This window comes from Crocodylus siamensis, chromosome 4, assembly GCF_052110815.1.
Source record: "Crocodylus siamensis isolate JL-2025a chromosome 4, ASM5211081v1, whole genome shotgun sequence".
Taxonomy (NCBI): domain Eukaryota; kingdom Metazoa; phylum Chordata; order Crocodylia; family Crocodylidae; genus Crocodylus; species Crocodylus siamensis.
Genome location: NC_143398.1, coordinates 29536262 through 29550367, shown reverse-complemented (window position 1 = coordinate 29550367; position 14106 = coordinate 29536262). Strand labels below are relative to the sequence as shown.

General features: G+C 40.4%; 1 protein-coding gene across 1 annotated transcript in view; it reads left to right on the top strand.

Moving 5' to 3' along the window:
- CERK (ceramide kinase) overlaps positions 1-14106 on the top strand; it is a 67815-nt gene that overhangs the window by 27828 nt on the left and 25881 nt on the right. The window contains exons 4-6 of the mRNA XM_090042104.1: positions 1936-2061; positions 4430-4493; positions 9615-9760. Of these exons, the coding sequence (XP_089898230.1) occupies positions 1936-2061; positions 4430-4493; positions 9615-9760 (336 nt within the window). The remainder of the gene's footprint in view (positions 1-1935; positions 2062-4429; positions 4494-9614; positions 9761-14106) is intronic.

Sequence of the window (14106 nt, the reverse complement as noted above, 5' to 3'; positions counted from 1 at the left end):
TTATACAAGTACTAAATGACTGCAAAGTAACAACTGTGCAGTCAGCATCTTGGTAGGCTGTTTAGCAATTGTTCCCTGGCTTGCTGCTTCATTGTGATGAAACTGCACCTGAGAAATGAAACAAGCACAGGCTTGATCATGGCCAATGAATTCAACCACTGTAAAATATCTAATTATGCCATTCCAAATTACAGTAGAAGCACTAAAGGAATAAATCTAGAGTAGCTAAAAATATGAAGCTATTTTCTTTCAAAAAAGAAGATAATCTTTTTCACTGGAATTTTTTTAACCACTTCTGTCTTGGTTATTGAAACAGATGAGCCAGTAAAAATAATCCCAACTGAATCTATACAGAAAAAAACTCTGCTATCTCTTTAGGCCAGGGCCAATGTACAGCAGGGAGAAGCAACAGCAGTGCAGACACAGCTGGAAGCTGAATGGCCCCAACACAGTTCTTCTGTCTGCACCTGTATCAGGGCTGTGCTGCTTTCAGCTGTCCCTGTGCTGCAGCTGGGAGGTGGTTGTGGGGCTGGCAGAAATGGCTGTCTACCCCCAACCCAGGTTTCTGATGTGCTGCCAGCCATGTCAGGCTGGAGTTGGGTTGTTCTGACCCACAGCTTAAAAGTTCCCAACCACTGCTGCAGGATATCAACTATTTTTACAAGAAAAGAATGTATGTGGTTCAAGGACTATCATGAGGTCAGAATTCTGTTTCTAGCTCAGTCAGGTTTCCTGTAGAAGTTTATTTTTCTTTTAAAGTAGGGATGATTTATAATAACTATGTTAAAATATGGAACTCTACTCATACTTTACAGAAACATTATTCTGTATCTACTAAACCCCATTTGAGGTGTCTACTAGAATAACTCTTTGTACTGTGTTCTCTGCCACACACGCATACTCTCCAATTGAATCCACTAACTCAAACGTCTACCAGTGCAGTATGAAACTGTGGTTGAATAGACTTCATAGATTCATAGGCATTAGGGCTGGAAGGGACCTCGGAAGATCGAGTCCAGCCCTCTGCCCCAGGGCAGGAAGTCAGCTGGGGTCAAAGGATCCCAGCAAGATAAATGTCTAAATGTCTCTTAAAGGAGTCTAGAGAAGGCAGTCTGTTCCAGGCCTTGGTGGCTCAGATAGTAAAGAAGTTTTTCCTTATGTCCAGCCTGAAGTGGTCTTGGAGGAGTTTGTGACTGTTTGACCTAGTCGTCCCTTGCAGTGCTCTGGTGAACAGGCGTTCCTCCAGATCTTGATGTACACCCCTTATAGGGAGCCACCAAGTATATAAGGGGTGTACATCAGGATTTGGGGGAACACCTGTTCACCAGAGCACCCCAAGGGACAAGGTCAAATGGTTACAAACTCTTCCAAGAGGACTTAAATTTATTTTATAGTGAGATAGATATATTGGAAATATTCCTGAAGTGCAACACACAACTTTACAACATTTTCTTACCATTTTATCCTATGGCAGATGAGCATCTCAGTTGTCTGCTACTTAAGTTGTTTTCCAGAATTCTAATAATACCTTATATCCAGAGAGATATCTAATATAACTCACCTACAGATAACATTCAGTTTCTGTGTACACTGCTACTCAAGAAAAGTCATTTTTCTTTTTTGGATCACCACCTTAGTTTTATCTTGTTTGAAGCTCTGCTGCCACTAACTTTCATTTATCTAGTGGAAACGCATTATAAATAATACAAAACATAATGAAAGTAGTATGAATCACATGCTTTTCTCCATAAGGAACTTGTCTAATCTGCTTACTGTAACAGTACAAAAATCTTTTATACCCATTGCCTTTATTTTTGTATAACTTCTTACAGATATTTATATTTTTATAAGGAATTTCAAACTGTTAATTATGAAAAATGCCTATTTTATATATAGAATTGCTTACTATTGTATTTCTTGGTTTCTTCATGACAGAGTCTAGGCCAAAGCAATTGCTTGTATATATTAATCCATATGGTGGAAAACGGCAAGGGAAGAGGATCTATGAACAAAAAGTGGCTCCACTCTTTCATCTAGCTTCTATCTCAACTGATATTGTTAGTGAGTAACCAGTGTTATTCTTTAGTCTCTTATTAATTTTTTCAGCATAAATGTATCTTTTTTTTAAGAACACAGTTTTATCAATGAATAAATCTTTGAAATTAAATAAAAACAATTGTTAGCTAGTGCATCTGTATTACTGAAGTTCACAAATTGCAGATGATATAAATTACATTCTTATTACATTTAGTAAATTGTGATAGTTCTGAGCAGTAAAAGGTCTTTATTTTATGAAACATCCTATTCTTTTCTCTTTGGCTAGGGACAGACATTCCAAAAGCCCAAGCCTGAATTGATTCAATCTTTGCAGGATAATCTAACCTGCAGAGAGTGAACTGGTTTGCAAGTGGATAGATGTTCAACACATCCCTGCAGTGGCTCAGGCCAGAACCCCGGGGACACTAGACCAGCCCTTCCCTTCCAACGGGGGAGCTGAGCTGAGGGGGGTGTGGCCAGGCTCTGGCAGGCCCAAATTAGACTGAGGAGGAGTTTAAGCCCCCCCGACTTCAGCCTGCAGAGTTTGGAGGGTGGGGCATGGGCAACTGGTGCCTCCTGAGTCGGGGGGGGCACTTGCCCACCCCGCAGATGGTCAGCTGCCAACCTGCAAGTGGCAGCAGTTCACTGCTGGCACTTCTGGGTGAACACAACTGACTGCGGGGGGACTGTTTCTCCTGGCACCCCCATTCCCCCACTGGCGCTCTCGGTGGGACACCAGCACTCTTGCCCGCCCCCCCTGCCCAGGAACGCTGGCTGTCAGGGGGTGCAGCAGCGCTCTCAGGGGGTGCATGTGCACCCCTGTGCACCCACTACACCTTTCCACTGGGGTGGGGGAAGAGGGATCCTTTGCTGGTGTGGAGGGAGGAAGAGGAGGAAAGAGCTCTGCCCATCCCAGCAGCTCCCTGACAGCTGGGAGCAATCCCCACAGTGCTGCCTGACCCCAGATGGAAACTCTTCCCCCTCCTCTCTCACCACCCTGGGGTGTGGAGGGGGGCTCTATTCAGTGATTGGGGGGGGCTTTTCCCCCTTCTCCTCCCTCCTCCTCCTTCTCTTCCTCTTCCTCAGCACCCCCCTGCGGGGCAGGGAAGGGGGTTCTGCTCCATGCTGGGGGTGGTACTCTTTCCCTATCCTCCTCCTCCTCCCCCCACTCCTATTGCCAAGGGACAGGGTAGGGGGGAGCTCTGTGCTGGCAGCCCCTCCCTGGCTCTGGCACTGGCATTGGCACTGGGACTACGCAGCCAGGGTGCAGAGAGTTGCTGTAACATCTTCAGCCGCAGCGGGTGAAGAGGAGGGGAAGAGTCCCCCTTCAGGGCCTGGCAGCCTTGCATAAAGCCCCTCACCCCTCCCAGCCCTGGGAGGTAGGGGGCAGGAGGAGGAGTAGTCCACCCTCCAGAGTCCCTCTTCCCCACCCTGGGGGGAGCAGGAAGAGGGAGAAGAGTTCCCCCCCTCAGTACAGAACAGAGGCCCCCTCCCTGCCCTGTGGAACAACTGCCCCGGCATGGTGCCTTAAGGCGAAGGGAGCAGGGAAAGGGGTGAATTCCTTCCTTTGTCCCTTCTGGTCCCTTCTGCCCTGCAGTCAGGGTCTGCCAGCCCTAGGGGCCAGTGCTGCAGCCCCCTCCCCTCTGCTTCCCAGCTGACAGGCAGATCCTGGCTGCAGTGGGGGAGGAAAGGAAGTAGGGAAGAATTAATCCCCTCCCTGCCCACTTTGCCTTAACAGGGCCGTGCTACCTGGTGTCTCGCCACATGCTGTCCCTGCTCTGGCTAGAGAGCAGAGGGGCAGAGCCAGTTCTGCTCTGAAGCAAAGCAGAGCCCTGCCCAGAGAGCATGCTGGGATGATGGGGAAGTCTGATTTAATTTAAACCAGCAAGGGGTCTGGGACAGACATTGCATAAACCAGTTTGAGCCAAATTGGTTAAGTCTGATACTACATTCAACTAGGTTTATCTCAAACTGGTTTATGTGCATTGAATGCCTGTTCTGTTAGAGGTTTAAACCAGTTTCTGATCACTTAAACTGGTTTATGTGTAATGTCTGTCCCTAGCCTTTGTGTGTAAAGCAATTTAAATCACACCCTTTGTTTATCCTGATGATATAGTTACTAACATACTGGTTCACAATGCAAGCTTTTTTATTGATAGTTAAATAAAAACTTACAAAAATTAGGTTTAATAATTTCCTTATGTAGTACATGCATTTCTCAATTCTTTCCTTGCTTTAAAATCTTTTGAAGTGAATTACTTCGGTAAGCAGAGACTTTAAAGTAGTCTTGTTTTGGTTGGCAGTTATGTTCATTTCATTATTTTAAGTTTGTGGAATTTAACTTAATATGAAGTCTTGCGTGAATAAATATTTGTTTTATTTTTCTCTGTAGTAACTGAACATGCTAACCATGCTAAAGATAACTTATTTGAAGTTAATATATACAAATATGATGGGTAAGTGATTTTATTTATATTAGTATTTTTCCCAAAATATGTAATATAAGGTTTAATAACATTTTTTCCCTCTAGAATTCAAGTAATACACTCACTACTTTTGATATTTAACGACATTATTGGAAAAGCAGAGTTTGTGAATTGATTGTAAACTTAGATTGAGAGAGTTTGTGAATTTAGATTTCAAAAGCAATAATTAAAGTGCTAATTTAGTGTCTAACATTAATGTATTTAGTTTTAAACTTGCCTGAACTTCATATGCTCAATCAATTTTACATATATTTGTTCATCCAACAATTGGACGTACTACTTGCCTCCTAATCTCCCCTAAACAAACTTCTTAAACACTGGAGGCTTGGATACTTAAGTATTTTACATCAAGAGTTTTCAGTTGACTTGGGTTACTGTTTAATATTTCATATTTGTATATTTCATTTTAAAAGCCAAATATTGAAAAAGTTTAGAAACTATTAAATTTATTTACCTAAAACCATGACAACTTTGAATTTAAAACTACACCCAGTAATTTTGATTCTATACAAGGAAAATGAGAAATTTGTTATAATGTTCTGTGTGTGGAATCTAATTATTGGAGGGTTGTCTTATATTTGTGCTCCCCCCGACTGTGGGAGACTAGCAATGGGGAAAGCATAGGCAACACGAGGGGCACAGTGGAGCATGTGCCTGCCCTGAGATTGGCCACTGCCAGCTTCTGCGGGCAGTTGCCACCTCCCATTGCTGACATGGCTGAGGGTGGTCCCCACTGACAGTGCAGGTGGCAACTGAGGGCAGTTCCTGCTCACCGCCCTGGTGCCCCCCCAGTTGCAGGAGGCACCAGTCATTCATGGTGGGAAAGCAATGGTGGAGGGGGGAGGCAAGCAGCCTGACTCCTTTGTTTCCCCCTGTTCGATTCCTGACCTGCGCTGTCACCAGCTGTGGACCCACCACAGATGCTGTTGACTCAGTGGCTCCTGACTCCAGATAGCAGCAGCTAGAGTTAGAGCCAAGGCAGCCATCTGCCTCAGGTGGGGCAGTGGCACATATGCATGCTTTTTTAGTGACAATGCTCAGTAGATTATTTTACTGCTCATTAGCATAATGTCATGGTTTTTTACATGTTACTTTAACACACAGCAAAATAGTCTACCATGCACTGAAGCGCACATGTAGATGTGCCCACAGTGTGTTAATTATAATATATAGTAGGAAATGCCAGTGTTGCAGTACTTTGGAAATGGATCTCTGGGTAGGAAACCTTTTCGAAGCAGAGAATATAAAGTTGGATGTGTGATATACATTGAATGAGGAAATGAGGTGATTACAAATTGTGGCAGTAGGGAATTGCTTTTATCCTTAACTGTCCATCTCTAGACTTACACTTCTGTCTCAAGAGGAAAATTTTACCAAGAGTAGTAATATTGGCAGGATTCTTTTTTGAGACTTACTTAACTTTTCATATCAAACTAAAAAGTAATGTTTTAAACTGGTCAGATTGTGAGGTTTTTAAATATTTTGCAAAAGCCTTAATTAATCCAGGACACAGGGTCTCTAGAGGCTATCAAAACAGGCTTGTCTCCTATGAACTTAAGTAAACCTAGAAATGGTGAGAGAGACCTAAATCTGGGTACAGGGAATGGAAGGACTTTGTTATAGTCTCAAATGTTTGGCATTTAAAATTCTGGATTTAGAAAAGCTGAGTGTTCCAGGTCATTTAGAGCACAAAGCCTAAATATTGTAGGCATTCTTGAAAATCTCCCCTAAAAAATAACTGGCATACGACACTACTTTGCTTGACCAGAATTCCACTTACTGCATCTCTTCATGCATAAGGTTGAAGCTAGCTTTCAATTACTGTAGTTTAGCTACTTCAGTTCCAATATATAGGCTTGAACTCACAGCTTCCTTTTTAGTAAGGTAGCTTTGGGTTCTAGTTTTTATGCCTGTGGAAAGGGAAGCTGTATTTGGCACACTATAAAATTCTTTCCTAATTCATGTCCAAAAATCCTTACTCCTAAGTTTTTCTCCATTGTGTTTACAGAAAGAGTAGTAGTGACTAAAAGGTAGCTCCTAAGGAGGCTTGGAATCAACCCCTAGGCAAGCCAACCCCAGGATTTCCTACAGAGTCTTAATAAGAAAGGTTGCTTACAGACATGGGGGCAGGGGGACAGGGGAAGCAGCACTCTACTTTCAGCTTGGTGTGCCCTTTCGCTGAGCACAGCACATGTTCAGAAGAGCATCACATCAGTTTGACCTGGTTCATCCAATATCTGTATAGCTCTCATGCTTTACCAGGGCTTTTTGGCACTTCATCTAACAGCTAATTGAATATAGGGTGCAGCGTGCAATCTGTACAGATGTTGGGCAAGCTGGGTCAAACTGATATGCTTCCTCTTCTAGTAAAGTACTGTATTTTTCCTCCTCTTCCTTCCCCCCACATTGTTGGCACCTAGAACGTCTACAGAGAGATATCTGTCTCTATAGCTAAATGGCATTAAAACTTTCAGATGTGATACAGCACTAGATTTTAAGTGAAACTTATTTGTTATAGCTCAGAGCAAAGCTTGAACCAGGTGCGTGTAGGGGGATAGTGTTTTTTCCTCAGTGTCTTGCAGTAATTCAGTAAATACATAATATGTACCATATTTTCTTGCATATAACACACCCCAAAATAGAATATGTACCTTATTTTTTGAGAGGTAGAATGAAGAAAGTTTGCTTTCCAGAGTTATGGTTGCATAGAGTAGGGACAGAGCCCACTCTTCACCTGATTCACTCTCCTTTTCCTGAATAACTAAAGCTGAAGTCTGGTCTTCATGAGTGGATATATGATTTTGAAAAGAGTTTGTGCTAAAGAGACTGTGAAATAGAAAGACCAGGAGCAGCTAGAAGATGGCAAAATTGCTCTAAGGAAGTTTAGCTTGGCTGGCAGAACATCAAGACCGTTAAAAAGGAGAGACAATAGACAACATCTGTAGATCGAGGAACAGTGAGCCATTAAGTCAATTGACTCCCTCAGCTACCTGAACAGTAATACCAAAACTGGAGCACTGTGAAGCAGGAATCAGAGTGAAAACTAGCTTTAAAGCAGTAAAACAGCATATATCCAATCTTGGTCTTGCCAAGTCATTTGTTCCCTCTGTCTGGGAAGCCCTGACTTCTTTAGACTACATCTGTGGAGTGTCTTTGTTTTTCTCTCCTTAGGTAGTTTCCAATAAAAGCAGTTTTGAGAAGACTGGTAACTGAGTGTTTAGTATTTGTTTTGATCTCCTGTCTCCCAGATTTGGAAAAATAAGGCTTGCAGGTTGGAGGCAGGATACAGGGTGCTTGAAGCTTTCCCCATAATCTTCCAGGTACATGCTTGAGGATGGTTATCTAAATGAACTGTATGGAATTCCTGTTTGTTCTTTCCACTACCCTTATTCCATAAGACCAGTATAGTCGTATAATCCACCAGAGTAATACAGGAGTAACTTTCTCTTCACTGACTGGATCACTGAGGATGTCCTCATCCATCATAATGCTGAAATGAACTATCAGTGCCTGTCAGCATACAATGAAGTTTTCTATCCATTACACAACATCCATTTGTTCCACCCACATACCCACTACATATGTAGCTGCTGTAGATCTTCATCTCTCTTCTCCACAACTTTCCCTTTTGGAAAACCCCTCCCCTCCTGTATTTGTCACATCTGTACTACTCAACAGCATTCTCCTGCTGAAATAGCTACAAAATGTACAGTGCTATGAGATGCCAGTTCATGGAACATTTAGAAGTAGTAGCAACCCTAGTGAGGAAACTTCACTTAAAACTCAGTGCTTTCTACACTGGCTTTCTGACCAATGTAGTCAATGTAGTTTGAGTCAAAATAATACTATTGAGATTAATTTCAGCTCTTAGACACTGTAACTGGCCGTGAGGATTAACCTTTTGGAAGAGAGAGAACATTTATGTAGTGCTGACTCTGTACCTGCTGTTGAGGAGCTGAGTAATTTTGGCTTTGATTCTAAACCCATTCCTTCCATCCACCATGTCAGGGATCAGATTTTAAATCAAAACAGGAATTACTTAAGCATTTAACTGGCCATAGAATATATTTTAAGGGAGTTAGTGACTAGCTATACTGTCTTCTAATGAGGCATAATAAAGCTCAGCTTTAAGAATTTATCTCTTGCTTTTTAAAAACAAGCTGTTTGACCTATATATACAGCAAGCATTGTTTTGCTCTGTAGGACTGGACCCCTGTTTAGGAACAAAAGAGGTTCCTTATGGGATAAATGTTACTTGTCTATAGCATGACTCAGTTTCTCTGCTCTATTCCAAGAGTTGGATTGGTTTGCCAATGAAGCAGTACAATGATAATGACAGAATTTAAAATGTATGAATCAACAAATAACATGAAATATAGCATAGCAGGACAATGGCCCCTGTATACTGAATGATAGAATGAATTTTATTCTGATCTGCCCTGTACAGTGCCTATTTTCCATTCATGTCTGTTTTGTACAGATTGCCAAACATGCAAAAGTGGTATTATGCCTATGAAATAAATTCAAAAGAAATTAAAAAACAAAATCAAGGCTCAGCCATAAGCAAGCATATGACTTTTTGCTTTGGAGGCCATTGTATGTAATATTTATATTAAATGATCACTGTCAACCTAAGTATTACCATTCTGTCTGCAGCTACATGTTAATTTACAAGATTTAAAAAAGGTAAGTTTAGAAAGAGAAGCTTATTTCTGGTTTCTTCATAAAGTACATTAGGCAGTTCTGTGTACAGTCCTGTTTCAGTGTTTTGCTTGTATTGTTAGTTTCCACTGATGTTTGCCTGTGTTTTTGCACCACCAGGGGACAGAAATGCAATTTTAAAAAGAGGGGAATACAGTTGAAAAGCTAGTTGAAAGAGACTGAGCCTGTTTGTTTCCTGAAAATGTAGCTTTTTGTTTTGTGTGTTTTAAATTTAATATTTTGAGTTGACTATGTCCACATTTATGTCTAATAAAGGCTAAGGAAAACAAAAGTGACTTTCTCTGACAAGTTTATATGTGCTCTAAATAAAGCATTAAATGTGTTGTTTATTGATTGTTAGCATGCACTCTAATTTGTGTTTTCTGGCAGTATTGTATGTGTTGGTGGGGACGGCATGTTCAGTGAAGTGATGCATGGTCTAATTGGAAGAATACAGAAGGATTCTGGCATAGATCAAAATAATCCCAAAACGCCGTTAGCCCAATGCAGTATAAGGATTGGCATAATCCCTGCTGGTAAGATTGAAAGAGGGTTAACTTTAAGTTTATTTTATTCCTTTATTAGCTTTTTGTAGCAAAGCCTACCTCTTAAACAGTATGAATAGTAATACTCTATGAAGATGCCCATGGAAGTTTAGTGTCACAGTATACCTAGTATAACACTACACTCTTTTTTGCAAGTGGTTTTTATCAAGAGAAATCAACATTTAAGTATGCTAATGTTTTGCTACTAGAGGTGCTCCCTTGCTTTAATGTGCTGGCAAGCACCAAAACACCACCAAATGAGAGAGATACAAACCCAAACTAACACATCAATCTATCTGGAAGCACCAGGGAATAAAGTGTGTTCATTAGAAGCACATCTACTAAATACTTTGTTCTGATGCGAAACTGCCTGTGACAAGGGTTGGCAATGTCTTCTAGTGACGAGAGAGGTGGGTGGCTTCAAGTCCAAGCAACTGCCACAACTTTCTACTAAGGTGATATGCTCATGGAAGAAGGTCCCCCTCTCCTCACTAGAGTCTATGCTGCTTGGCCACAGCAGGGCACAGGCAGAGTCCCCCTCTGACAGAGCGCCAGACAGTTGACTGCAGTGTGATACAGGGAGAGCCCCCAGTTGCCAAATGCGGAAGACATGGCTAAACAGCCATGGGTTGCTGACCCCCACCCCACAACATGAAGTGGAAAGGTAGTACTTTATTTGAAGGCATCATTTGTAAACTCCATGCAAATAGTGAACTCGTGCAACACTCACACCTCCTTTCTTGCAATTTCTATCACAATCCAGACCATTGTTGTATAAGTCTACAGGTTCCAGACACAAGTGCACTTTGTCCTTGTTTTGTAGTTAAACACCCTCTGTTACCTCTCCTGTATGCCTTCAAAACACTAGTCAATACTAGTTCCCTATTGTAGTCACCTTCTTAGGCCTTTTTGTCAGTGACTGGTATTAGGTCAGAATTGTTCCCTTGGAGTTCAGTCCCTAAGTAACAAACTGGTTACATCAACAAATGTTATCTGAAAGGATTGCTTTCTGTGGTGCTTGAAAGTTAATGACCCAGATAGCAAAAAAGTAAAGACCCCAAAGGGTCCCCTCAAAAGAGTGATCTGATACTTTGGCTTTAGTACAGGGGTCAGTATTAGTAATGAATAGGGATAGCATTAAAATGACAGGAGGTGGGAACAAATGTCCAGGTAAGGCACAAAACTGACTTGTTGGACTGATCATTTATGAAACAGAATTAAAGAATGGTTATGAGACACAGATCACTTGGTGCCATTTAAAAGTAAAATCTCTGAAATTCTTCTTTATTGTACATTGACAATACATTTCTCCTTGAATGAATGAATATATATGTGTATATATATATATATATATATTTTCCCCCTCCTTTCTTTTTTTGGTTAGGGAAACTTTCTACTGACTTGAATCAGGTATTTTTCTGTCTAAGTTTCCAGCTTTGAAAATGCTAATCTACCTAAACAAGGTATGGTTAACTGCCATTTAACAGTGCAGTTATGCCTCTTTCAAAAGTGGAGGAAGTAAGACTTTAGAAAGAAGTTTACCTTCCTGATACAAATGGATTGATTTATCACCATTTTAATTTAGCTGTATATTTTAAGTTAGTATCTGTAAAAAATATCTTGATTTACATCAAACAGTACTTAATGTCTTGGATCACTTCCTTGTGCTATATCCTTTATAGTCACTTTGTCATAGATGAGAGAGCTGTTGCTTTCTTTGTTGTCTGCTGTATAGTCCAAGTGATCTGTATGAATATATATTACATACACTAGTCATGTATTACTTGTAAGGCTGTAATTCATGCAAATAATCACATAACATATATTTTTAGAGATTTTTAATTTTGTCTCTGGATAGTGATTCTGGAAAACATTTAATTAACATGTTTAAACCTAAGGGTTGTTTGTTTGTTTTTTTAATGTCTTCTGAAGGGTACCCTAAAATGAACATACTTTCTAGTATACATTTGGGAAAGTGTGTATGTTGGGCTTTTTTTAAATGTAAAGCTATTTCTTCGCTTCTCCTTTCCTCCCTACCCCCCAAACAAAAGAAGGAAATAGATGCAGAGTATATATACCTCCCTGATGTTTTGACTAATCAATTTGATGTACAAATCTTTCACCTCTCATTTTGAGGCGCTCCTGCATGCTGAAAGCCAGATGCCAGATACATCTTGTCCAACTTTGGGAAAGGTTGCTAGAATTCTCTACAGCCCTTGGTGAAGCCACTGACAGTGGTACTTTACCTGATTAGAGTTTCTGTAGCTCACCCACTAGGGAGCGGCTGTGCACCCAGCATTATCTTATGCTGTCATATTGAAACATGAACATAGCTGTTAACTTCTTTGAAAAAAGCAAGGATTTTTTAAAGTCTTTAATTGGAACAACTGTATGGTTGGGAAAGATGTTATATGCTCTCCCAAGCTTTCTGACATGAACATCTCTCCCAATCATATGGTTGGTACAGTCAAAGATATCACCAAAAAGCCTTATTTTTCTCACATTTATGGACCAATATGGCTACAGCACCACTCGGACTTCTCTGACATACAGACAGTAATATTGACTTTCATACTGAACAGTTCTTCATTTGGTTACAACACGTTTTCTGCCTCTTTTTGTGTATCTTAGGGGCAGCTATGGGGAGACTGTTAGCTGTTTTTGGATTTTCAAGTACTTCATGTCTGGCATGACACAAGATTTAAGTTATGTATTGCAAATGCTTCAAATGAGAATTAACGTACTGAAGTAACGTATGTTCCATCCAGTTTGGGGACAGAATGAAAACACTATTAAATGGTTACCAAATTTTGTGCAGGCTTCCCAGTGGGCATATCTACATGTGTGCATTTACTGCACCATAACTAAAATGACTGCACAGTATGGGCGCACGTGTGCACGTGCACGCCTGCACTACGCAGTAAATATGGTGACTTACACTGACTTGAGCATACATTTGATACCTGCATCATGCAGGTATCAAGTTTACACCCGATTAGTTACTGCATAGTAATGCATGTATAGACTCCTTACTGTGCAGTTACACTGTGTATGTGGACTGATTTGGGACTAACTTGAGTCCCAAGTCATTCTACACAGTGTTAATGCGCTTTAACACCTGCACATGTAGACGCTGGCCTAGTCCCACTTCCTGCAGAGTCAATTTAAGCCAGCATAACTGGGCGTGTCTACACATGCATTTACTAATAATAGAAGTTGTCTCGGGGAATTCAGAATTAGCTTCAGTTGACGCTGAAATGATTTAGGACTAGAAAATATGAGTTGTAGAAGGAAACTATTTTAGCTGAAAATTTGTACTTAATTAACTCTGTTTTTATGGGAAGCTTTTCTCCCAAAAACTTACTTTGCATGTTTGCACCATTTTTGTATTTATTATACCTGTCCATTACATGGCTAGTAAAAGGATCTTAGACATCAAGTACTTTTAACCCACATGGCTTTTAAGGAAATTATTTTTTTAAACACCATTAAAAATCAAAACTGCTGTTTAAGATGTTAATCAGTAGTATATTATGAACAGTGAACAATTTTGTATAATTAGTGAATAAGCATGTGTTGACTTCTGACCACTTGCTCATTTGTTTTCACAACTATCATATTTCTTTGGTATGTCCTTTGGTTAAAAGATCACCAATTATACTTCATTATTTAAGGAATAAATCAATATAAAAACTTTTGCATTTACTAGCATGAATAAAGCCTACTGTTCAGACTGCTGCTTTGGCTGCTGAATTTCCATATTAATTAACTGCAGTTGTCCTACAAATCTGACCCCATGAATCAATATGTGCTTGTCTATCACAACAGTCTAAGTCTAGTTCACTGTCAATAGTAACAGCTTGATAAAAGGTTTTTACTTTGATCCATTTTTACTCCTCTGCAGTCCATTTTGGACAATAAGATTACTTTCTCTTAAGTGTCATCCAGCAGACTCGAAGAAAAGCGAATGTGGTGTGATTTTTTTTTCCCCCCCAAAGTAGAGCTGTATCCAGAGAGCGGTAGTATTTTTCATAATTTTTAAGGCCAGATGGGAATCTCAGATTGTCTTGTCCAACTTTCTGTATATCATATGATATATGCCATTAAGTATCACCTACCAATTTCCATAATAAGTCTAAAAACTTTACACTAAAGTATTTCAGTCCTCAGGCTAAACTAATTGACTCAGGAAAAGAATAGGAGAAAGCAAAGTGCCACCACAGTCTATGCAATGACAGAAAGTTGCTCAGGGAAGACATGTTCATATGATTTTTGTGGTAGGTGGGTGATCCTTGCCTATCCTTGAGAAAAATGTACTTCCAAAGAATCTGAGCATG